At 40.7% G+C, this 24,952-nt stretch overlaps 2 protein-coding genes and 1 long non-coding RNA gene across 16 annotated transcripts in view; 1 reads left to right on the top strand and 2 right to left on the bottom strand.

Moving 5' to 3' along the window:
- Positions 1-2,302, bottom strand: part of LOC128793518 (hydrocephalus-inducing protein homolog) — a 7,946-nt gene extending 5,644 nt beyond the window's left edge. Inside the window, exon 1 of one of the 2 annotated variants that reach the window (XM_053952767.1) lies at positions 2,094-2,302. In XM_053952767.1, the coding sequence (XP_053808742.1) occupies positions 2,094-2,302 (209 nt within the window). The remainder of the gene's footprint in view (positions 1-2,093) is intronic. The other variant, XM_053952768.1, reaches the window with a different exon arrangement.
- LOC128793517 (telomere repeats-binding bouquet formation protein 1-like) lies at positions 1,601-24,035 on the top strand. Of its 13 annotated transcripts, none has more exons than XM_053952753.1 (21): positions 1,601-2,481; positions 2,983-3,069; positions 5,815-5,872; positions 6,808-6,918; positions 7,102-7,230; positions 7,682-7,813; positions 8,232-8,292; positions 8,388-8,503; positions 8,644-8,766; positions 9,298-9,450; positions 10,535-10,666; positions 12,047-12,172; positions 13,409-13,566; positions 14,302-14,657; positions 16,220-16,281; positions 17,306-17,398; positions 18,883-19,053; positions 20,105-20,185; positions 21,161-21,274; positions 21,661-21,773; positions 22,304-24,035. In XM_053952753.1, exons 3-21 carry the CDS (start codon positions 5,839-5,841, stop codon positions 22,583-22,585), a joined length of 2,547 nt encoding a protein of 848 aa, XP_053808728.1. In that variant the 5' UTR covers positions 1,601-2,481; positions 2,983-3,069; positions 5,815-5,838; the 3' UTR covers positions 22,586-24,035. The 13 variants fall into 13 exon arrangements, with proteins under 13 accessions (XP_053808728.1, XP_053808731.1, XP_053808732.1 ...); XM_053952756.1 differs by lacking the exon at positions 1,601-2,481 and having other exon boundaries at positions 2,491-3,069; positions 22,304-22,513; positions 23,051-24,035; XM_053952764.1 differs by lacking the exons at positions 1,601-2,481; positions 2,983-3,069 and adding an exon at positions 3,415-3,815 and having other exon boundaries at positions 22,304-22,513; positions 23,051-24,035.
- LOC128793519 (uncharacterized) lies at positions 19,183-24,952 on the bottom strand. Its single transcript, XR_008432825.1, has 3 exons — positions 24,352-24,952; positions 20,069-20,136; positions 19,183-19,302 (listed from the first exon to the last, which is right to left on the bottom strand). It is a non-coding gene; the product is annotated as an uncharacterized LOC128793519 (long non-coding RNA).

Genomic DNA, 24,952 nt, shown 5'->3' with positions numbered 1-24,952 from the left:
CTGCTCCCAGACCAGCAACCTTTCTGACACTATTCTTGTACTGCAGCTTCAGAAACAGGCAGAACAGACCTCAGCTTGGAAAACCTAAAAGCTCATTTCGGGTTCCCCAAGCAGATTCAGGAACCTGTATTATACATGAAAACACTTACACGAAAAAAACAAGAGCCTCAAAAAGGCAAAACAGCTTGGTAATTTGTAGAATGTAACTTTGAACAAAAATAAAATGTGTTAATAGATTGTTCTGAAGATTACATTCACAATTTTCCTGGTGATATTGTGTACTGTATTGTAACAGTGGGTAACAATTGGACATAGCCAGTAGGATAACTGGACTTGCTTTTCAAACTTATTCTTAGTATTTGTAATAAAAAGGTCTTTGTTCATTAAAACGAACATTGAAAGAAAATAAGAATTTAAACTGAATAGAGAATTTCAGACTGTGAGAAGAGAAAGAGGAGAAAAAAAAAAGGGGGGGGTGGTTTGATAAACAACAAGTATTCTGCTTAAGAATTGTGCAAATGCAGCTAGCACAGAAGACTGTGTAACTAACTATATACAAGCTAACTTTTAGGCCAAGGACAACCGGCAAAGAAGATAAGGAGCCTTCATCCCTATGACCACCAAGGGCAGAGAGAAAAAGGACCCCCTAGCAACCAATTGCACCGGCGCAAAGTACACCGAGAGAAAATACGTCAACCGAAAAAAAGGGGGGACTATAAAAACAAAAAGGTCAAAGGGGGAAGGTGCGCCGTGGCAGAGTGGAGACTCCCCGGCCGCCCAGCGCTGGTTTTTTTGCTTAATACCGCTTGCTTAATAAATTCTTGTTAATTGATTTATCTATAATTAGCCTCCCCAATTGAATTTGTCCATAACAGTATTCATTGAATTATTCATTGAATTCTCATCCTTTTTTACACTTCATTTCTGCTGTAAACTTCAGAGACATTATTTCGCAAGCTTCTAACAAGTTACTCTGGATCCATAATTACTGAGACCAAATTGAGTCAAAATGCCAAGTGGGATTACTCTTTCTCAAAGCCTGGAGTCACATAGAATGAAGCAGTACTTAAATCATCCTGTGCATCCCATACACATAACAGTCCAGTTATTGACCATGTGCAATAATTTTTTTTTACTTTTGCTACAAATTAAAGAATAAGCTACAAGTAATATTTTGAACCGGTTTAAATTAAAGGATGGCATTGCAATACCCTAAAAAATTCTAAGGGTACCAAGTGCTGGTGCAGTAATACAAGAGAACTGTAAATGTGTATTATTAGTTGTTATTCATATTAGGTAAAAAGGGCTCAACTCAGCTTTACAAAGCAGGAAACGAGTCATGGAGAGTTGAAATGATGGAGTTGGGACAATATAGCCAGTCTGCTTTTTGTGAGAGATGCTCTTAAGCAGTGGCAGTAGTAATGTACTCATCTCTTGTAACTTTGCTCCTTGTGATCTACTATCCACCTCTGCAATTTTTTCTGCTTTTTTTTTTTTCTTTATTTCTTCAGCGGAGTACCAAAAGGAAACACAGAACTTCAATGTTACTACCAACATTATATATTTTTTTTCAAACTAAAAAATACTCAGAGCTTTTAGAAAACACAACAGAAGTGCTGGAAAGTATAAACAGTACAAGATATTGAACAGTATTTTTACATTATACAACATCAGCCAAACAAATGGATAGTAGGGCCTGGGGAACAAGGATATAAATTAAGTTTTGTTAAAAGGGCTTATTTTGGTCTCTATGTGATAACTGTCATCACCATGATGTAAATACTTTAAGTTTTCCTAAGTTGTATTATTTCGCAAACAGCTATGATTTATTTAATTTCTGTTGTGCTCATCACTGAATTATCTGAGCACAATCTCCAAACAAGACAAATGGTAAAGTAGCAAAGGGCTGCAATAACTGAGCAGCCAACAGGATAAGCCATATTGGCTTTACCAAATACTCTGTGAGTGCTTTCCTTTCTTTTCCTCTTTGGTTTAAAATGCAACACATTTTCATTACTTCTGATGACTCATTTCTGAAATAAAAAGGCAGTAGCTGTTTTTGGCAGGGTAGTTGCATTTACAAATTGGCTCACCTTGTTGGCAGTAGAACTGCATTTTTCTTATAAAAGCTGCTCATCAGCTTGAGTGGGGAGAAGGCGCAAAAGGATGAGAGAGGCTGGTGGAGCTCTGATGGTCTGAGGATCCAATGGTGCAAAGAGCTGGAAGCTGAAATACCTTTTAATGAGTTCAGGGTCATTAGGGAAAGGGAGTGTGTGCCTGAAACCTCAGTTCTGTCAGCCATATTCACCTAGTAAAAGGGTTTTTATCCTGCACCTGTGTGTGTGGCCAGTGCCAAGGGATGGCAGCTCTTTCTGTTGTGGGGGCATTGCAGCCTCCAACTGCAGAGTATGCAAATTGAGCTGCATTGAAAGGTGTTCTCCAGGGCTGGTCCTGCTTAACATCTTAATTGATGATCTGGAGGTAGGGATTGAGAGCACCCTCAGTAAATTTGCAGATACCCAGTTGGGTGGGAGTGTGGATCTGCTGGAGGATGGGAAAGCTCTGCAGTGAGACTTGGACAGACTCCATCAGTGGGCCAAGGACAAGGGCGTGAGGTTCCCCAAGGCCAAGTGGCACATCCTGCAGGTCACCAGCCGCCTCAGTGTGAGGCCAGGTGTGCCCAAGGGGGCAAGAGGCCAATGGCACCTGGCCTGTATCAGCAGCAGTGTGGGCAGCAGGACCAGGCCAGCGCCTGCCCCTCTGTGCTGGGCACTGCTGAGACCACACCTCGAGTGCTGTGCCCAGCTCTGGGCCCCTCGTGAAAAAGGGCACTGAGGGGCTGAGTGTGTCCAGAGAAGGGCAGCAAGGCTCACGAAGGGTCTAGAAAACATGCCCCATGAGGAGTAGCTGAGGGAGCTGGGTTTGTTCCGTCTGGAGAAGAGGGAGGGAGGGACCTCACCGCTCCCTCCAACTCCCTGACAGGAGCGTGCAGTGAGGTGGGGCCGCTCTCTTCTGCTGGGCCTGCAGTGAGAACCAGAGGAAGTGGCCTCACGTTGAGAGGAAATTCAGGTTAGATTTTAGAAAAACAATTTTTCACTGTTCAGGCGTTCAGGCCTGGGAATAGGTTGGTCAGGGAGGTGGTGGAGTTGCCATCCCTAGAGGTGTTAAAGAGGCCTCTGGATCTGACACTGGGAAATGGTTTAGTGGTTTAGGGTTTGCAGTGGCAGTGCTGGGCTGACGTTGAACTGGATGGTCTTAAAGATCTCTTTCACCCCTGACGCTTCTACAATTCCAAGTGCTTCCCGCCTGGCTGAGCGGAAAGCTCAGGGCTGTCCCGAGTCCGAGGGCGGCCGCGCCCTGAGGCGCTCGGGCGGCGCTGCGGCTGCGGCGTCTCCTGAGGGGCCGGGCCGGGCGCTGCCCTCAGCCGGCGATTCCACCCCTCAGTCCGGCGATCCTTCAGTCGGGCGATCCCATCCCTTAGCCCGCAGATCCCACCCTTCAGCCCGGTGGGGCCTCCGTTGTCCTTCAGCCTGCAGATCCCATCCCTCAGCCCGGCGATCCTGTCCCTCAGCCTGGCAATCCCACCCCTCAGCCCGGCGATCCTTCCGTCCAGCAATCCCATCCCTCAGCCCAGCGGGGCCGCCGCTGTCCCTCAGCCCGGAGATCCCACCCCTCAGCCCAGCGTTCCCATCTCTGAGCCCGGCGATCCCACCCCTCAGCCCGCAGATCCCACCCCTCAGCCGGGCAGCGCTCGGCAGTGGGCACCCTCCTCGCCCTGGCGTCTGCCCGGAGCCACCCGCGCCGCCGGATCACAGGTACCTGAGCTTTGCCCCATTTCCCCCCTCGGGACTCCCCAGCCCTCCCACAGAAAAATGCAGCTGCTGTTTCATCTTTAGACTGTTGCCTTCCCCCCCCCCCCCCTTTATATTTTAAATCTTTTATATGTTCTTTTCCTTTTCTATTTGGGCTGATCTGGAGTGGTTGCTAAGACTTCAAAGTGGAGCTCTGATAATGAGCTGTAAATCATACACGGCTCATCTGAGGGAGGAGGGTGCGAGGGAGCTGAACTAGACCAGCACACTCCCAAGTCCTGTTCCACAGCGCAGCGTCCTCACGGCCTCAGCTGCTGCTGTGGGGTTTGGTTTCCACAGGACGCCAACAACCCGCACTTCTCCCCTCTGGGGTTTGGTGCCTGGGTTTCGAAGGGTAAGTCCCGCCGAGGCTGGCTGGTCTACTGACCGTGCCAGCCATGTGCTCTAGCGCTGCTGAGCGCACACATTGACAGATCTGCACTTCTCCAGGAGTGGTTTCTGAGGTTTGAGGCGATGTTACTGGGTTATTTTCCATAACTGATGGAGAAGAGTTTTATATGCAACATTTGCCTGATGTTTATTGAAGCAAATCTAATTGCTTGTCTTTCCACCTTGCCCTGTGATGCAGCAACAGAGGGTGAGCTATTTGCATCTCATTAATGTAGGCTGGCTTATAAATACGATTTTGTGTACCTTCTGTAGGTTGCAAAAGTAAAAAAGATCCAGGTAAGGCCAGGATGTGTCCTTGTATACATACAGTTTTAAACCCTTTGTGCTTCCTCTATTGTATAATTGTATAAACATGTATTAAATTAAACTCTTCTGAAATGCAAGTAGCTCCAGAGCAAACTCATTTTTACAGCCTTCCTTTTGTTTGGGTGGTTTTTGTTTTTTCTTAGGCTGGCGGGGTGGTGGCAGTAGGACAAAAAGAGGTGAGGAAGGCTCGCAAGCTTTTCCTTGTTGTGGCAGGGTTGGATTTGCAGGAAAATGAAATGCATGTCTGTTCTCACTTCTGAAAGGCTGCAGGGAGATGAACTCTCTCAATTCTCCCTCTCTAACAGAAGCAGCAAAGGAATGGGAGCGATCAGTAACTCCGAAGAGAAAGCAGAGCTGGCTGTCTTCATTAAGATGCCAATGATTCTGCTTCGAGCCTTTGCTCCACTTTGAGAAGGAAAACGAATCCATTATTAAGCTGGATTCAGCACTGATTTAAAGTTTCTACCTGGAGCGAAGTAATTGTTTGAGAAATTGTAATAGGTTACTGTGATGCTTGCATCACCCTTCTGTGTTTGGGACTTGGGGCATGTTTGAGGGAGCATCTTTCTGCCTCCAAAGCTGAATGTCACTCTGCTGCTCTGCTCTCAGAGGCTGCCATGTTGGGTTTGTGAAGAATCAATGCTGTGGGGTTTTGTGGGTTACATGGTTCATGTAATGTGACAATGTCTTTGGTGAATTTAAATGAGTTCTCACTGTAAGCAATATGTCTCTGTGCTCATAGCCTTTGGTTTGATCAGTACTGCCAGAACAATGCTGATGGTTTGGTGGCTCCTTGAGCAGCAGGAGGCTGAGTGTTTGATAGTGTTCACGCCCTAAGTAACATGACTTGGACTTAGTGGCAGTTGTTGGCTGATGGCAAAGTTGGCCACTCTCTTTAGGAAAACTGGATCAGCTTTGCTGTGATCAGTGACGCAGAGCAGGGGATATTCCTTACTGACAGTGCCCCTCAGTGGTAACATGGAATGACCTGATTTCTGCAGAATGTCCACCTTCAGATGATGATAACCTGGTAGTTAGAAATGCAGGGTTATTATAAAATACTGTATTTCCAAAGGAAAACTTTGCCATACAAGAATACACTAAACTGTGTGTGTGAGAGATGACAGAGTAAAAGCAGAAAACTGGAAAAAGTGCATTTTAGAAGAATGATGTCACTGATACTGCACATATTACAAACACTGCTAATCTGAACAGAATTTAAAACACTTTTTCCTTGCTGTTGTAGAACAAGAACAGAGATAAAACAAAAATGAACACTCAAGAGGTGCAGGTAAATCAGTGTGGTAAGATATCTAATATAACTTGTCATTATAGTGGGCATCAGTTTTACAAAGTTTTAGTAGACTGTGATAGGCCTGTTGTGGGGTGGTGAGCAGTTGGGAAAACGTGCTTTTTCCTGGTTGCCACATTTTGGATGCTGTACTGGATGCGCAAAGGGTAAATCAAATGACAAACCTACACACACAGTAAAGCACACCACCACAAAGTCACTTCTTTTTTTTTTAATTTCCTAAAATTTATCCACATTTTTATTGTTTTTATTGTATTTTAACTTCTTTAAGAACCCCCAAACCTTGTAAGGGTTTACAATAAACAATACCTTCTGTCAGTGTTAGAAATAATTATCAAAGAAGTCTTTTAATTATACCCCAAAGACTAAGAACCAGATTTTCCAAGTCTGTTTATCCACCTAGGGTTGTATGAGGATATTTTGTGTTACGTCTCCAACCACCTGATTGAGGGCTCTGCTGCTGTGGTGCGTGATTTATGTCTCCTGTAACTCAGTACCACGGAGCAGCTTTGTGCTCTTGGACTCTTTCTTTACTACTCCATCGATTTTCAACTGTATTCGCACTCTGAATATTTTAATGGCTGTGTATTATTTACACTTAATGCACCTTGCAATTGTGAATTTGATATTTAGTAGTTTACATCAGACTTACTAAGAGTTACTAGTAATTAAAGGCCAGAAATACTAAAAGGAGGTTGTTACTCTGCAAAGGAAATCATGCTCAAATAACAAACTATAGACAGAAATATTTCTCGGTTTGTTGTTTGTGGCTGAATAGAAGTGATGTAGCTCCAATTTGGCTCGCTTTTCCCCTTTTTTTAAAATACATGTGCATACTACATTTTGGACAAGTTTATTCCAATACTGACTAGATTAATATATAGAAGATAAAACAATTTTAATGAAGTTTTTTGTGTTTGCTCCTAGACTTGAAAACAGATCTAAACTTACTACTTGAATGCCTTAAATATCAGATGGACTGCCCTCTGTCTCAGAAGGAGGCTTTGATCACTATCTATTCCATTTGCCAACAAAACAGTAAGGAAGGCTTTTCCTTGGAAGCAATGCAGTCATTTATGTTCACCATGTATGCTAAGAAACTGGTGGGCACTGTAAAAATGTCTAAAGGACATAAGGTTTGAGATGTTGGAAAATCTTAGAAGCCTTTCATTTTGCAGAGAAACAAAAGCAAAAGTTTGTGTTCTTTTTTTCCTCTTGTAGGTGAAGCGAGCGAATACTTTCGAGAAATTGGTGGTTTGATGTTTATAAATGACCTTGCCAAGTCGAGTGCTCATGGCATCGTGAAGGAAGCAGCTTTATTTACATTGGGGATTATTATAGAGAGTAATGGTAATAAAAATAATAGTGTTTGTATTTCTGAGTGCACTATGGCCCCCGTCATTACTTGTGCTCGTGCTTTGTCTCAATTTTCTTTTGGTCTCACAAAATGAGACTACAGGGTTGTCAGTTGGAGCAAGGGCAATGAAGGTGCCCCAGTTGCCCTGTCCATCCCCAGATTTGATCAGTGCCTTGTTGACTTGTGCACTCAGGGTGTCTTCAAGTTACCAGACACCCGCACTCCCCCTCTCCCTCAGCAGCAAGTGTTCAATGACTCCTGGATTGTTCCAAAGCTTGCCAGGGTCCTGGTTGGTGCAGAACTCACTGCGGGGGGAAGCCCTCAGTCACTTCATAGTCCTGCCCTGTCTCCACTCCCCACATACTGGCCACAACTGAGACTTAATAATTTAGGATTATGAGTGGCTTACTTTAGGACTTAACGGTTTTCACTTTCTGTTTTCAGTGTATTGTCAGCAGACTTTGTGTACTTCTGCATTGTTTGAAGACCTCATTTTATTTTTAATTAAAAAGGATTCTGGTGTGAACTTGAAAAGAATGTCTGTTTATGTCATCTTAGTACTGGTTTCAAATAATAGTAAGTTGGGTTTTTTTCTGTCTTACAACAACACTCCTTTTCTGTTTGCCAATCTGCAGTACAAAATTTGGAACATTCAATAAGTAATGTTTTGGTGAAGTTAATTTGTAAAGATGAATGTTTGCATGTAACTGAACCTGAATTGTCAAAGTAGGTCACTGCTCACTGGGTTTTCCTTAAACAGCAGAACGTGGTTTAGTTCTAAAACTACAGTTTGCCAATGCAAACCCATAATTTCTGAGAGTGTACAGAGAGACGTAGAAAGGTTATTTACCAATATGTTGATATGATTTTGTATTTCCTTCTGGGGAGGATATGTGCTTAGGAAAGGGAATGTATGTATGTAAATTAAACTTGTTGTTAAGATTTTGTCTGCAACTGCATTTGTCTCTGGAGTCTTGTGTGTATTCTCTTGTAGAAAACGGGCAAACCTGTGTCAGAGATACAGGCTGCATCAGCCTGCTGCTGCAGTTATTCAGGTAAACAGGGTTGACATTCAAACAGACAAATAATAGACTGGTTAGCAGCTATGTTTCCTTGAGTATTTGGGACTTGTTCGCATTGTCCTTAACAGAACAACTCTCTCCACCTCTGAGAAGAACGTGTCAGATGAAAACACTGATCCCTGCTATCAGCTCTGGTCCTCAGTGTGCAGCACTCTCTGTGCCTGTGTCAACAACCCCCAGAACGGTAGGTGTTGCTCTGAAAATTGTGAAAGAACTGCAGAGATAGTCTCCGAATCGGTAACACTTTGGTTTCATTTTTACTGTTCAGCTGAAGTTTCATTTCATTGCCTTTTGATTTGGGGTCATTTGTTTTTACTTTTCCAGAAGATAATCAAAACATTTGCTGTTCGGTTTTTCCCTATGCCAAGGAGTGGCTCGAGAGTTGCACAGAGCCTGAGATAGTTCGTCCCATTTGCTCATTTCTTGGTCTCACAGTTGCAAATAACTGTAAGTGCACCTGAAGCTTACACAGTTCTGCAGTTGATAAAAGGAGGTTTAATTAGAGAGCTAAATGGTTTTTTCTTTCTTGTCAATCTCTACAAAGTCCTTTGCTGTTCTTCCAGCTTTTACTCTGACCACTGTATTCCACCATCTTTACTTACACTACGCTGTACGCAAGTCCACAAATAGCCCCAATCTGGTTACATTTGATAGGGTCAGTAAAACTGTTTGGAGCTGTTTGGATTAAAAGTGTGTCTAAATTAAAGTCCTTATTACATGACTGAAAACAATGACTTAGGTAGAACTCAGGCATGATGTTTGCCATTTGTGTGCACATATTAGGGTCATGTTTTCCTGTAACTATTTTATATGCAGTTGCTACATTTCTTGAGATGAATGTATATCCAGCTTCTGTTGTTTAAGAAATGTAATGACTAAGACATGCACAGAAAAACTCTGATGGACTTACTTGGTGAAATGCTAAAAGAATTTGCAAACTCTGTCACTTAAATCACATTTTTTCTTTTTTCCACTAAGCATATGTGCAGAAATATTTTGCTTCTATCGGAGGCTTGGATACATTAGCCAAGGTTCTCCTTGAGCTTATGCATGATTCCTGTTTGAGTCACTCCAGCGTGAAACTTGCAGTGGTAGTAACAAAGACTCTGGATGCCTGCATTGCTAATAACTGTGAGTGGAAAGACATTTTTTATCTATGGTAATTTAAAAATGCAATTTTTAAAGTCTTGTGCTGGTGGAAAAGTCGTAGAAATGAATGCTTAAAGGCAGTTAAGTTCTGTACATCCCAGTGGATGTTGCAGTGTTTTTTAAAATTCAAAGGTGTAAGTGGGGAGTGATTCAGTTCATCTGGGGTGGATTGCTGTCCCATTGTTGCTAAAATAAACACGGTGAAATTTAAACCCTACTGAAATTTAAAAATAAGATGCTACAGCTTGTGCTGAGTAAGTAAAGCTGAGCTCTGGGCCTGGATTTGGCCAGTCAGTTTGGATCCTGGAGTTAGGCCTATGCCTGAATAATAAATTGTGTAGCTTTGGGAAGCTTTAGTAATTCAGAGGTGGAGCTGAACAAATGTGGTGTTTCTGCCCAGCACACTCTGCTCTGGTTTGCTGGCTGGGTACTGCTCTCCTGATGAGGTCTTGTGTATTCCACAGAAGGTTTGCAGAAACCTGTGATGCTGACGAGCCTGTGCTGTGGCCATGGTTGGTGTATCTCACACTTGTGCCATAAGAGCTTCAAATGGAAGTTCACAAAAGTTTAAAAGCATAAACCTGCACCAGTTCTGAGGGTAGTTTCAGGTCAGCTGGGTGTGACAGGACTAGGCCTCAGCATGGATGGACTAGCAGTGGTGTTGCCAGTGCCAGGAAGGGCTTGCCCCCTGCTCTTTTTATGGCAGATACTCTGTGTGTCAAAGCTGATCCAACTCTCTCTGGCTCCGTGCTGGAGCAGATAAAGGATGTGGAGAAACTCAGCAGGGATCTCCAAAGCTTGCACAGTGCAAAGCCCTCGTTCATCAGATCTTCTGCCTCATCTCCATGGAGCACAGAGGCTGGGAGGATGGGCAGGGCTGGATTTGGGAGCAGCACAGGAGGGATGGGGTAATCTGAGCTGTTAAAGGTGGAGCAGGGCAGGGCTGAGCAGGCCCAAGGCTTTGAGGGGTTTGTAGAGTTCCCCCAAAACCCAGCATTTTATCCTTGGATAATTCCTGTACACTCATGATCTACTTTATTTTCCTTCCAATTATTTTAACAAACAGCTGCCATGGGTGTTGTCTTGGCAAAGTATCACACTGTGTCAGAGCTGCTGAAGCTGCTGTCCAACGAGACACTGAGCACAGGAGAAAAAGTCAGTATTATTCTAACAATTGGACACTGTACTGAAGTTTGTGGTAAGATTTGCTTTTTCTTTTTCCTGTCTGTCAGCTTCTCCTAAATTCTCATACACTGACTCCTCCAGTGGTGTCACTTCATCAAGACTGGAACACGAGGGAGAGTTCTATTAAACAATACAATGTCAATGTTCAGACAAAAAGTTTTTAACAATGTTCCATCTTTAAATTTTAAAGCTTGTTAGCAGGAAGTGTCTTTAGTAGCTTTGAAAAAAGTAGACGAAATATGCAAGAATTCAGAGCTGGGCTTAGGGGTCACAGGGAATAATTAATCCCGACCTGAAAGCTACTGCAGTCCAGACGTAGCAAATGAGTTGTCTTGAGCTCTCTTTTTCATGGTCCTTGGCACATACAGCTTCTGTCCACTGCTTACAAGGCCAGTAATGTTTGTAAGAGCCAGGTAAGAGCATTGGTTTTCAAGACACAGATGCAGTAGGTAGCCCTGAAATGTTTTTGTCACGTTCCTCAGGGCTTGCCCAAGCATATCTGGTACAAATACAGCACTTCAGTCGGTATTTTGTGGCAGTGCAAGCAAAGAGAAATGGAAGTTTATTTGTACTTCTCACGTATGTCTTTCTCATGTACATTTAGATAAACCAGAAAAAGGCCTTATGTTCAAAAATTCTGGTTGGTTTTCATCTCTGAGCACCAATAACATGTTCAATAATTAGCTCAATAGGTCATAAATTTATTTTAGCAGACTTTTTTCATGAAGAATTAGTGAAACAACTTAATGGAAAATGTCTTTTGAATAGAAAAATTATTAAACCAACAGAAAAAAGGTTCCTCTTAAAATGTCAACACTGTCAAAAAGTGTTTAATTTTTTAGTTCCTTTTTTATTAAGTTTAAAGAAGAAAGAACTATGCTTAGCAAGTTATCAGTTATATGAATACGTATGCGAATGAGATCACAATAAAAATGTAGCTAATTATGTAATAAATGAGGAGAAACAGATTGGCGAGACCAGGATTAAACTACTAATTTTATTTTGATAATTATAAACCTTGAGATTTTGATATTTCTGCATCTCAGGCCTCACAGAAATGTCACATATCTACTCCAAGAGCAGGTAATGGAAGAGGAGAAATACAGGAGTCATTATTCCAATGTTTTAGGCCACAACTAAATGAGCTTGGAACTCCATCGAATAAATGGTCTCAATCCTTCAGTTCTCTTACAGAAATCTGAGTTCTGGTCAAATCATCCTGTGTGATGTAAAGCTCTCCTGCTGTCACTGCAGCAGGCTCGGGTCTGTAGTGAAAACCCCTCTTTCTACAGAAACGTGCAGAAAGTTGCCAGTATTGGCTGCTAAAGTTACTGTAAGGTTAAGGTGTGTGGGGCTGAAACCAAACCTTTTCCTTTACCATGTCCTGTTCTAGAAGAAAACCAGTGTGAGCTGCTTCAGAACAATGGTCTGCCACTTATGATTCAGGTATTGACAGAATCTCAGGACGAGGAACTCATCAAAGCTGCTACTTTTGTGCTGCAGAACTGCAAACAAATGAGTAAGCTTGCTGCTGCTGCTTTAAAAATGACAGTGATTGTTTCCATCTCCGTGTTCTGCTGATTCCACAAGTGATTTTAACTGCAACAGCTTTGTAATTCTGTGTACTCCAAAAGATGTTTGTTTTCTGCACAGAAAGTTGCTTATTTGTTATCAAGAACTGACTTGGGCAAAAAAAAGAAGTAAAAATTCGAACAGTGTTGCAAAAATGTGTTTGTGAAACTTCTCCACGTAGGGCCAGTTCTTAAAGCTTTCCGATCTATAAATTGTGTGGAAAATATGAACATTGTCATTTAACACCCAGTGGATACTCTCTTCCTGGGGATGTACCACTAGAGGGAGAGAATAAACCAGGAGATAATCAAGCCTGAAATCACTGTGTCTACATTAATTTCCAATATTAAGAAATCTTGATTTTTTTTTTCTGAAGTAGGATGTATTTTTTAGGCCCCAAGTTCAGTTTTTTATTAATTATCTGTACAATACCACCCATGAAACAGAGAGACCTTGTCCTTTAATCTCTAGAGCATGGAGGGTGTGCAATTGCTAATCAAGAAAAAACAAACCTGTATCTACATTTCTGTGCTGCAAGCATAACTGAGAGGTTTGTGTGAGATTGAGGGGGTGTGTGGGAGAATGGATTGTGAGAGAATAGAGACAGTGCTGCAGGCAGTCTCACCCCTGATAAGGTGCAGCTGTGTAAAACAGGTGACCCGGGTAAGGGAAAAGGAGCACTGGAAAGCTGAAGTGCACTGACCAATGACAAGGGGGTAAAAGGGCACACAGGTGTTATGCATGGGGCAAAAGGGTATAAAGGGCTGTACTGGGGAATAATGAAGTGCTGATGCTTGAAAGCATTCATGGTGTCAGTCTTGTGTCCTCTGTCAGGGGTGTGGGGATTTGTAGTGTCCATTAATTTGGAATTGGTTTTTAAAAAAAGCAGAGGCTCATACTGGTCAAGAACCCAGAGTTAAGTCAGTGAAAAAGTCTTTTTTTTTTTTTCACAGCATCATTGTGCAAACAGTTTGTAGGAACTATAATTGCAAGTTCACCTCTTGCAACTGCAGCTTGTATTTCAAGTGTGTTAGCATTTATGTATAAATCTAAGTTTTATAAAAATCGTTATTTTTCATAAAATTATTTGGGCTGGCCCTCAGCATACAAAAATATAATAAATACTTTTAAAATGTTAATTGATAAAAGATTAACTATTAATGTTGTTTCATATTTTATAAAGCTGAACAGTTGTCTCTGAAATTATATGATAACTCATTAAATGTGAAGAATGCAGAAGAATTGGACGTACAAGTGAGAAAAAGATGTCTGCAAGACTACTGGAAGAAAGCAAAAGAAATTTTACACAGAATGAACTCAATTGAAAAACAGCACGATGAGGTTGGCCTATTTACCAAAATAGGATAAAACTAATCACATTTTTCCAGAGTTTAAGGAGAAAGCAAAAGTAAATCCTTAAGATAATTTCAATTTGAACAAAAAAGCCCAGGAAAAACGTTGGATTTGTGTGAAACTACAACCTGCAACATTTATCATTATTGTAGATCAGACTGAGTTACAGGTGTGCAGAGAATGGAGGCATCTGTATTGTATGAAGTATTCTAGCTTATTGTAAACCCAGATGTTCTGAGAGATAGAAAAAGAAGGTGAATTAATTTTTAATTGCTTCACATTCAAACCTATAATTTTATTATTTGCATGCATAAAATGCTCAGGGTTGTACAGCTGTGGTGGGATAGATGATAAAGGAGAATGCAAACATAAGCTGAGATAAAGTTGTTTAATTTTTTTCTTGTGCTTTAAAGCTGCTAAGTATCTTTGGGTTTGGAACAGCAAGTTTATGAGTTATTTAGATGGCTCTTACTGTCTAGCAGTGCCTTGGGTTAGTAGCAAATTCCTTACTTCAGCCGGAAATTAGCACTTAGAAAGTACCCCCTCAACACCCTCAGTGGCATCGCTGTCTTGTTGGCTCTCAGCTCAGTCAGGGGGTTTTCTGAAGCTTCTCTGGAATTTGCTTAACCCTCAGAGTTTGACTATCTAGTTAATCCTGGCACTGGATTTAGTTAACATTTTTATAGAGCTCACATAATCATTAACCAGTATTTTTCAATACAGGAAAGAGTGCAAGGAGAAGTATGTGTAGATGAATCTTCAGTAGCCAATTTTGAAGCATTAAAATCCCATGAAGTGAATCCTGTTGATCCAAAGAAGTACACAGAAGGAACACAGAAAGATGTCTGTTGTCCACAGTTGACCTCAGAGTTGAATAATCATGTTCTTGCTCCATCTGTAACTTCTGCTCCACAAAAAAATGACACAGTGAACACTATGGATGCAGCTTCTACCAGACAAACTGAACAGAGGAACATTCCATGTTCAGTCACTGAGCTGCAAACAGACAGTGTACCTCAAAGTCACAATATAAATGGAAAAACTGCTTGTGGAAAAAATCAGTCTGGTCTTCAGGGAGGGTGAGAATCTTACACCTAAGCAGAAATACTAAGTTGCTTTTCTTTTGTCGTTCCAGATAGACAGGCTTTAAAATGATCTGTTACTAACTATGGGTGCTTTCCTAGTGGAAAGATGTAGCCCTTTGGTGGCTCATCAGAGATTGTTTTTGAGGTCACAGATCAAAGATTACAGTCATTGCAGTAACAAAGCTGCTGATCTCTGAGTGCTGGTGTTGTACAGAGAGCCTCTTTCAGGGCACGTTTGAGTGCCTTCAGCGTAGTGCTGAAAATCATCCATGGCTTTTGCCCCAGAGTTCTCACTGGTGTAACAGATCAAGACTTAAGCTGTTGGTTTGGACAAAACCACAATGGTTTCTGTAATGTGCACTTACTAGGGAAACAACAGGTAGAGAACTACTTAGAAAAATACTGAAACTGGAGTGTCTGCAAAGTAGGGGGAAAAGTTTCTGCACCTCTGCTGTTCTCCCCTCATGTTACAGTGCTGCCCTGCATGGGAAGGGAAAGGAGCAGCCCTATTTGGGGCTGTTCTCTTGCTCGTTGCTCTCACACAGATGCTAATTTTCCTCTTTTTCTTTTGCTGCTTGTGTTTATCTTTCCTGTTGGTAAACCCAAAATTATTTATAGCTAACTTGTAATGGTAAATACAGATTCCATTCTCTTGAGTTTATATCTGGAATATCCCTCAAGACAGTCAGTGGAAAAGTATAAACAAAACTATGTTTTTGGGGAGTTCTATGTTTTGTTTTGGGCTTTTTGAGTTCCACATTTTTATTCTGCTTTTTTTATGTGTCTGGCTGCACCTTGCTCTGTGCAGTTTCCTGGTATTATATTATTACTTTGCAACTACCAAAGAAATCACCAAGAGCCTGGATATTTTCCATGGTACAATCAGGTAAATTTTGCTTTGCTACTGGTTAGCATAATTTCACAGCTTCTTTAGTTGTTGTTCTGGTCTGATGCACAAAATTCTTAAAATATCAATTAAAAAAAAAATCTCTTTTTGAATATGTGCTTGTGTGAACATAGGAGTTACTGGAAGGTAACCATGGGTCAGGCTACTTGCTCCTGCAGCTTTCAGAGTCAGGGACACAAAAATGCTCCATCAGGGTATCCTAGCAGTGTGTTGGTTGCACCGAAGTTAATTGGCCTAAGAAAAGAAGGAAACAAATTACCTTTTAGAGTATTTGCTGCAAATGATGAAGCCTAAAGTATTCTGTAGACTTTGTGAGAGCTTTATGTACACTTGCTAATCCTTATGTGAATCTGAATTGCAAATTACTCTGGAAACCAGTGACAGCTCTGCACTCCCTGCTGAACAGACTGCACAAAATGCCAATCACAGATCTCTGGGAAACAGGTTTTAAGGTTTTAACATGCACTGATTACGTGCTGGGTGCCATAAGTCCAGTAACTTGGGCTAATTAGAACAATTTTTTTAGAGTTTTCTCTTTTATATATTTAATATGGGTTTTTGTTGTGCCCTTGGAATGTGTGTATTCATTTGCAGGTAAATGTATGTTGGTTTTATTGGTTTTAATTTGATTACATTTTGATCTCCCCAGTGAACAGTTATTTAAACAACCAGCAGAGGCTGTTAGAAATATGAAACAGACGTGCATATCAGGTACAAATAGCTACACATATTCCTTTCTGAGCTGATTTTGTTCTTAATGAGATTTTAATTAGTTTTGTATACGTTTATCACTACTTTTTATCACTTGTTATATATCATTAGAAGACAGAGGTGCCTTATGTGTAATATCCTTTAACTGGTTTGCATAGTGTTGGAATTCTATATTGTACACAATTTTACCAGAACATTTATCCTACTTGTCTTCTAATACATATTTTAGCTTTCTTTTTTTAAACTGATTTTAACTATACAAATGAATGTATCAGAGATTAAGTTTCGTATTTAATCGGTACTGACCAGTGAAAAGCACTAACAGAAAATGGAGGTTTTTGGTCCTGTGAGTCTAAGGCTGGGATAGAACCTGCCTGTGAGAGTGACTTTTGCCTGATGCTGTTCCTACATGGTGAAGATGTGTTTAAGAGAAAAGATTTTAAGATTTGCATTAATCCTGGTCTGATATATTTATTTCAGAACTGGGATTGGTTCAATCAAATCTTTCTATTCATTCAAATCTATTCAACTATTTCTCTATTCATTATTTACTTTCCTGTTAATTTATAAAATTGCTGAATATTCATTAGATTGGAATTTGCCAGAAGGGGAGCTTTACAGGTGACCAGCTCATCTCCAGGATATATCTGCTTAAACTGAGAATATGTATTATTCCAATAGATTACATTTTTCAGCGTTTGATTCCAAACAAAAATAAAATGTATAGGGCTTAGTTAAGCAATATGGGTTTACCAGGTTGATTTGCTATGTTCAAGTTGAAGTAATATCCTTTGGGAGAGTGATGAAAAAACGTTGAATTGAACATGGTTATTCTGGAATTACAGAAATATGATTGTGAGGCATTTAACTTGAGAAATGTAATTTGGATTTTCTGCTGTTATGTTAATTAAAGTTTAATAATCTACAAATAGAAAATGCACTTGGATTTAGTTATACTGAGGCATGATTACCATGGCAAAAGATAGGTCACATTTCTTAGTGATTTTTTTCCTCCCTCATTTAGATCAACATTCATTCTGCTCAGAGAAAACTGAGAGAGTCAAAAGTACTTCAGTTACACCTTCATCCCATAAAATGGCAGATTTAAGGTGTTTAGGTAAATATTATCTTAGATCTTTCTTTCCAGAGTACATAAAGAAGCCTTAAAGAGTCAGCAGTGCAGTAAGTGGATTGACTTGACAGAAATTGTAACACATCTCTTCTATTACTTCTTAAGTAATAACAAAACCTGAGCCCCTTCCCTTCCCTTCCCTTCCCTTCCCTTCCCTTCCCTTCCCTTCCCTTCCCTTCCCTTCCCTTCCCTTCCCTTCCCTTCCCTTCCCTTCCCTTCCCTTCCCTTCCCTTCCCTTCCCTTCCCTTCCCTTCCCTTCCCTTCCCTTCCCTTCCCTTCCCTTCCCTTCCCTTCCCTTCCCTTCCCTTCCCTTCCCTTCCCTTCCCTTCCCTTCCCTTCCCTTCCCTTCCCTTCCCTTCCCTTCCCTTCCCTTTCCCCTCCCCTAATATAAAAGATAAATATTGAAATAAAGCTGACAAATTGCAGTTTTGGTCCATGTAATAATGTGGGTTTGCTGACAAACAGAACATACAGTAACTCAAAACTTCCCTCTCTGCTTTCAGAGAGGGAGGAAGAACACATAGCCCTGCTCATTTCCTTCATTTATTCTCCTGCTAAGCCTCCTCAGTGTTCTGTAGCAGTTCTCTTTGCCTCACTGCTGTGAAGTACAGGCAGGCAGTTTCATGACTACAGCCCTCCATTACCCCAGGCTCTACTTCCTCAGCCTGCTCCATCAGTAGGTCATGAGAATGCTGCTGGTAGTCTGGATTTGTGAGTGAATTTTGTAATCAAGCCAATGTTTATTTATTTAAAAACCTCCAAAAAACCAAAAACCCACAGAAAACAAAAGACCCCCCCCCCAAACAGCCCATAACCCACCTTTGAACATTATTTTTATCCGAGTTGTCAAAATGAATTCAAGCTGAACTTTAGCACTGCTTTACCTTAAGGTAGAATGTTATAGATACTTGTGCCCTTCCTGTGACTCCTCACACAAGTTCTCCTTTAGCTGATGTAACTTAACCATGAGAGCATCCAAGGATATCTAAACCATAAGTTACCCTAGGAATGTCCTCAAAAATGAACAGCAAGGCTTCCTGTGAGGGCATTGATGCCTAAACTAGATTTAGCATTGATTCAGATTAATACAGATAACTGTTACAACACAAAGTTAAAAAAAATATATCGTACACAATATATATGTATATTGGCTCCTGGATAAATGTGCAAGTGGAACTGAGGCCTGTGTCTTCCCATCCCACCAATATTTGTAGTTCTGTAGAGGATCTGTGCCTCACTCAGTACTTGTGGAGTGGAAGTGCAGTATAACTTAATCCCATAAAATGTTGAAAACAATTTTTTTTTAAGAGAGCAAATACAAAGTATTTCAAGAAGTCACATAAAAATGCCATGAATATGGAAAACCTGGAAGTCAAATTGATCCTAGTGAGCAAAATAAAACCCTGAACTTTGTGATGGCTTCTTTAGAAGCTGTGATTGCTATTTCTGCAATTTCCTATTTTTCCCAGGTTGCACAGCAGGAGGACTGTCCTTGAACAGTAAAACCTTCACCAAGGTGTTGCAGAGTTGCCTGCACAGGTGTGAGTACCACAGAGTCATCCTGGAGGCTGAAGAAAGATACCGAGGGGAGCTCCGCAAGGTGGCTGCTGGTAACAACAGCAGATCTGCAGCTCGCCAGAGTATGGAGTTTATATTCAGTACTTGGAACCTTTGCTTTAGAATTGCATTTAAAATTCTGAACTTTTGTTTATTTGCTTCTGATTGTCTTGCTGTTTTAAACTCATTGAATTTGCTTTACAATGATTTGTACTAAGTGAGATCAGAACTGGCCACTTCTGTTTTGAAGGATCTTGTGTGTTTCTTGCCATGGTGACAGATGCTCATTATGGGCTTTCATTAGACTCATATTTACCAGAAATAGTCAAGTCCTAAGAGAAAGGAATGTATTAAGTTAAAATATGTGCAAGTAAACGTATGACCACACTGAAGTAATTTCATTCAATACTCACAGAATCACAGAATGACTGGGTTGGAAGGGACCTTTAAGATCATAGATTACAGCCCAGCCCTAACACCTCAACTAAACTCTGGCACTCAGTGCCACATCCATTCACTCTGTTTTTAAACACATCCAGGGATGGTGACTCCACCACCTCCCCGGGCAGCCATTCCAGAACTTTATCACTCATTCCATGAAAAACTTTTTCCTAATATCCAACCTCTGTTTCCCTTGGTGCAGCTTGAGACTGTATCTTCTTGTTCTGTCAGTGCTGCCTGGAGAAAGAGACCGACCCCCACCTGAGCACAGCCACCTTTCAGGGAGTTGTAGAGAGTGATAAGGTCACCTCTGAGTCTGCTTTTCTCCAGGCTGAACACCCCCAGCTCCCTCAGCCTTTCTTCACAGGGCTTGTGTTCCAAGCCCCTCATGAGCCTCGTTGCCTCCTCTGGACACGCTCAAGCGTCTCAACGTTCTTCCCAAACTGAGGGGCCAGAACTGGACACAGCACTCGAGGTGTGGCCTCACCAGTGTCAAGTACAGGGGGAGAATGACCTCCCTGCTCCTGCTGGCCACACCATTCCTGATACCCTTACGGGTCCAGGATACTTAGAGATCTTAATGAATTAAATAGAAGCACATCCTATATTTTTCTGGTTTAAAGAATGAATTCTGAAAATTAAACAGTTACTACTTACTGGCATTTGTACTGGTGCTCATCTTATATTTTCCAGAAATGCTGCTGGCCCCAGTGAAGGAAGACAGGCTGCATAAAGAAATACCAACTTTTAGGAGCAAGAAGGATAGTTTCCAAAGTAAGAGCTTGGTTTGGAAATTGGTATGAAAAGCCCTTACTGTCTGTTAATTCTTTTGCAGAGCTTTACCATGGGAGACTGTGGATAGAAAACGCTTTCCTTTTTTTTTCCCCCTCTAGTTTCTGAGAATAATCTGTATATTATTAGGCCAGAAAATGCATACTCTGTGATCATGAAATTGTGTAATGCACATTATTTCCCTGCAAAGTTATCTGGCACTTACTGTGTTGATCCTGTTTTGAATCCTGTCAGGGTTACTTCCTTGGCATTTTCTATTCCTCAGTTTTTTGTGGCATTGTTTTCTAAAATGGAGAGGTTTAGTCAAGCTCAAAGCAGAGCTCAGCTGCCTGAACCTGGATTCAGCAGCACTCCTTATGCAGTTCCAGTCATGTTTTTCCATTAGACCCATTCCTGTTCCTGCTGGGAGCTCTGCTGAGGACTTGGAGCTTGTAATAAACAGCTATGAGGGGAATCCTTAAGAATGAATTATTTTTTGAAATGAGAATTGTAATTTGAATTTTGAAATTCCCACCAAAAATTTATTTTTAATATTCTTGTTTTCAAAAGCCTTGTTCATGTGGTTATTTTATTTAATTAATGCCCAGTAAAAGCTAGTAGATTGATTTTTGAATTGGTTTATATTTTTCCCCTTCAGATTCAGTAATTGATTAATTTGTCTTATGAAAGCCACAGAGTTATTTTAAAATGTAAAAAAAAACCCAACCAAAGCAAATGTATTTCATCTTGAAAGTCCATTACAACAATATATTGTCTTTAGCAAGTACACATTTCCTGCAAGGTAAAGTAAACAGAATTTTCCAGTCTTTCTTCCAAGACCAGATTAGTGGTATGGCTCAAAAGATGGTTCTCTCTTAAATTTTAATTCCTAAAACATAACTTATGTTTTATGACTTGGGTTTTTTTCTAATAAAGGTGTGTAATGTCTTATTGTTTGGGGTTTTATTTATTTTTAAGGCATTCTTTTGACTCCAAATAGAAAAGACAAATCTAATGCTTCAAAGAGAGATGAACATAGTAGAAATATTAGGTGGACTAGCAACTATAACTTGACACCTGCATATGAAAAGTGTGAGTATTACCAGAAAATGAATTCTCTGATAGTACAACTGAAAGATCAGTATTTGCATTTAGGTCAAGGCATTGAGAGAAACACCTGTCCTTGCTATTGGAGATAAATGGCTATGAATTTAAATAAACTGTTACACTTTCTCTTGCAGAAATCCACTTGAAAATCAGTAATATTATTATTTGCTTCTGGTTCAACAATAGTCCTTATGTCTTAATGTGGATTATGAGAAAAAGATCTAAGGAGAATGAGATATTACTAACAAAGCAACATTTACATATTCAGATTCATTAGAATAAATGCTCCTTTACAGTTTTATATCTGGTTTTTCAGTAGATTTTAGTTAGTTTAAAGTGACTAAGTGGCCTCCTTGTTCACAATTTTGCAGCTTTACAAAAAACCCAAGATGCTAACCTGAAGAGACAGAGAGTCAAAGAGATGTGCAGCCAGAAAAGTCAGCACTTAAAAGAAAATTGCACACACTCACTTGACAAAGATGAGGTTCGTTATGCAAAGCCTAATCATGCACTGACACGTTTATAAATGGCCAAATAAAAGCACTAGGAATTGCATAGTTTCTTTTTTAGTCACCTTTAACAGGAACCCAGTAGCAAAATGAACCTTATTTAAAAAAAATATTCCTGTGTTGCTTCTACTCCAGTCACACTGATTTAGCCCTGAATTGAGTTCAGTATTTTTCAGCTGACATATTTTCAGAATGATGGATCTGGAGGTCTGATTTTTCCTGTATTGATGAAGATTTGCACAGTATGGAAGTAACAGAAACTTAAAGGAATAAATCTGCTAAAAGAATAAACTGTGTAGACACAACAGAAATGAAGATCACAGAAAAATACTGTATTTTAGTAAGTGGTGATAGTGAAGAAACCTTGGAGAAGGATTGTTCCCTTGCCAGTGGGACCATTTCTTTACAACTATTCAATGCTGAATTGCCAGTAATGTTACTTCCATGTACGAAATAGTATGTATATTTACATAATTCTTAATGACACCAAAATAATTATTTGCAGAGCAATGAAATGTGTTCCCTGGCCATGAGCACGAGACCTTTGAACAAGAGAAGAGTCCGAAAAGATTTCACAACTGAAGAAATCAACTGCCTTTTGAAAGGTGTCCAAAAAATGGGCAACCACTGGAATTTGATTTTGTGGTCTTACCCTTTCCAGAAAGGACGGACAAGTGTTGACCTTTCCAAGAAGTACTACAGGTTACAGGTGCAGGTACTCATCACCGAATTTTCTACTGATGGCAAATGCTGGGAGCTCAGTTGTCATCGTCAGCCCCTGAGCTGACTTGCAGAAATACAGACTTGCAGCCATGGGATTGTGCCTTGTGTCAGTGCAGTGCCCATGAGAATGCTCTCTGGTGTAATTCCATTGGAATTGGAATTGGTGCTTAGAGAGAGAGAACTAAAGTAGGGAAAGACCAGAGAGCCTTGGAATTTGCCACTGCCACCTGACAGGGTACAAAGAGAATGAGAGTGTCATTAAGGACTCTGAATTAATCCCTGTGTTTATCAGGAAGTTGGTCTCCTGTCTGTTCAGCCTCTGTTGTGATGCTGGTCTGTGAGAGCCTCTACAGCAGTTTCCCAGCGATAATCCACGCATCCCTCATACACGGAGCATTGCTCCTGTGCTTTGGAGACCATGGGAGCAATTAAGTGACAAGCCTTTGTCTACTGAAAGCTGGTCTGTAATTGTGCAGTGGTTTGGGGCAACATTTATCTTGATATTTTCTCTTTTATGTCCATTTTATAGATGAAAAAAGCCCACAAAGGACATCAATAATATCATCTGCAAGTGCTTTCGATTTTGTTGCAGAATGTTCAAGAACAGCCTTTGCAATATTGAGGTATTGCTAGAAAACTCGAGCCCTTGGAGAATTTAGGTTGGCTTGGACTCCTGTTTTTCAGTGACAACTGACTGAATTGAATTGTTATGCATTATAATTTTAATTTACCATAACTTGACAATTTATTTAAGTAATGCTATCATAGGCAACAAAATCTCTATCAGTAAAAATTACATTAATTTGGAACTTAATTTAACCTTCTTGAGCATTTGATCTATGCAACTTTTGAGTTAACTTTTTGTGGCTTGCTCTATACCATTTGTAAGAAAAGGATGTATTGCTAAAATGAATACTTTATGTCTGAAACTGCTGTTAATGTTGTTGTGTCTGAATCTGTTTTCTCTTAATTAGTGAAATGTGTAAAGCAGGTGGAATATTTTGTCATATGTTGAATATGCTGCATGTGCAGAAAAATGTCTCTGTGACAAAACACTGAATGTGTGGTTAAACACTGCTGCACAGAGGAAGCAAATCTTTCACTGCTACAGAAATTCTGTACTCACTGTTGAACTGAGCAGGTACTGGTAGAATTTGGCTTCTGTTTATAGTTGGACAGTTTTCTGGTGTATTTTTCAAATAAGTGAGCAGAACCAGTATTTCTGCTAATTACACATTTTTTATAGAATTATAAAAATTTGGTAAATGGTAACTTGCTTTTTCAGTGATAGCCTTAGTATTTCAGTTGGTTTTTTTACTTGTTCTGATAAAGGAATGGTTAATCAATAGTTAATTTATTATGGAAAAGGTTTAGTTATTGTATTAGCACTAGGTAAGCCATTTTCACTATGATGTGGCTTGAATGCTTGAAAACAGGCAAGGTAACCAAAACGTGAGAGACCTGCAATAAAGATGATGCCAATGATGTAATAAATACGTCTTCCAATATTTTCAGCCGTTGCAATTTGGGGGTTTTTATTTTTAAAATATTGAAACATCTGTAAAAGCTGTCTCTGAGTGGAGCTTTTGCCAGTAGCAGGGTTGCCAGTAGCAGGGAGGTCACTGGGGTCCCTTACACACTCCAGGTGTTTTTCCAGGGACACCAGCCGAGTCCAGACAAGCTATTACTTCATCCTTTGACTGAATGTGTATTAGTATCCACATTGTCAAGACCTGTAATATGTCTCAAGTCGCTAAAATATGTAAGGTGTACATCTTTACTTGCCACAAAGTGAGAATACTGAGTTGCAATACTGACAATTTACCTCACCTTAAGTGTAGTTCAGATTGGAAAGGCCCTGTGGAGCCTTTGGTCTCCTCTCCTCTTTGAGCAGGACTGAGGTTAAAGTTTTCCAAGTTGTTCAGTGCCTTGTTAAGTTCTGAGATTCTTCAAAGAAGGAATTCCTGCTGCCTCTTTGGGCAGCCTCTGCTCGTGCTTCACCTCCTCTCACAAGGAAGGGGCTGGAACCACATGACTGGAATATTGTGGGATCCGAAAGGGAAGTCATGGACCAGGAGCAGGCAGAAACCTGAGGTGTGAATTTGTGCAAGTCATTGACTGCACAGTTTTGATCAGTTTAATTTTCTTGCACAAGTGCTTTGAAATCCACATGTAACTTGCACCACAAAACCAAAATTGCACGACAATAGTTGATGTCACTTTTAGGCTTGTTGGGCCACCCAGGGCAGTATCTCCGCACTTTGAAAGGCTGGAATGACTGACAAACCGCCCAGGAAAGTCTGTAAAAATCCCGACGTGCTCTCCTGGGTCTGTTGGTCAAACAGAGGGTATTAGGGGTGTGAGGATGGGGTGGTAATGACAGCTTGATCAGTCAGCAACAATTTACACCGTGTGCTCATCCAGATCTGCT

This window comes from Vidua chalybeata, chromosome 11, assembly GCF_026979565.1.
Source record: "Vidua chalybeata isolate OUT-0048 chromosome 11, bVidCha1 merged haplotype, whole genome shotgun sequence".
In the NCBI taxonomy this organism is placed as follows: domain Eukaryota; kingdom Metazoa; phylum Chordata; class Aves; order Passeriformes; family Viduidae; genus Vidua; species Vidua chalybeata.
Note: the sequence above shows the minus strand (reverse complement) of the source record. Positions and strands in the feature narration are given on the sequence as shown.

What these genes read in the sequence shown, in the direction of transcription:
- LOC128793517 (XM_053952753.1), top strand. Translation starts at nt 5,839, where the DNA reads ATGAACACTCAAGAGGTGCAGGTAAATCAGTGTG. An exon ending in TTCCATTTGCCAACAAAACA is followed by an intron (nt 6,919 to 7,101) that starts GTAAGGAAGGCT and finishes TTCCTCTTGTAG; the next exon opens with GTGAAGCGAGCGAATACTTT. An exon ending in TGTCAACAACCCCCAGAACG is followed by an intron (nt 8,504 to 8,643) that starts GTAGGTGTTGCT and finishes TTACTTTTCCAG; the next exon opens with AAGATAATCAAAACATTTGC.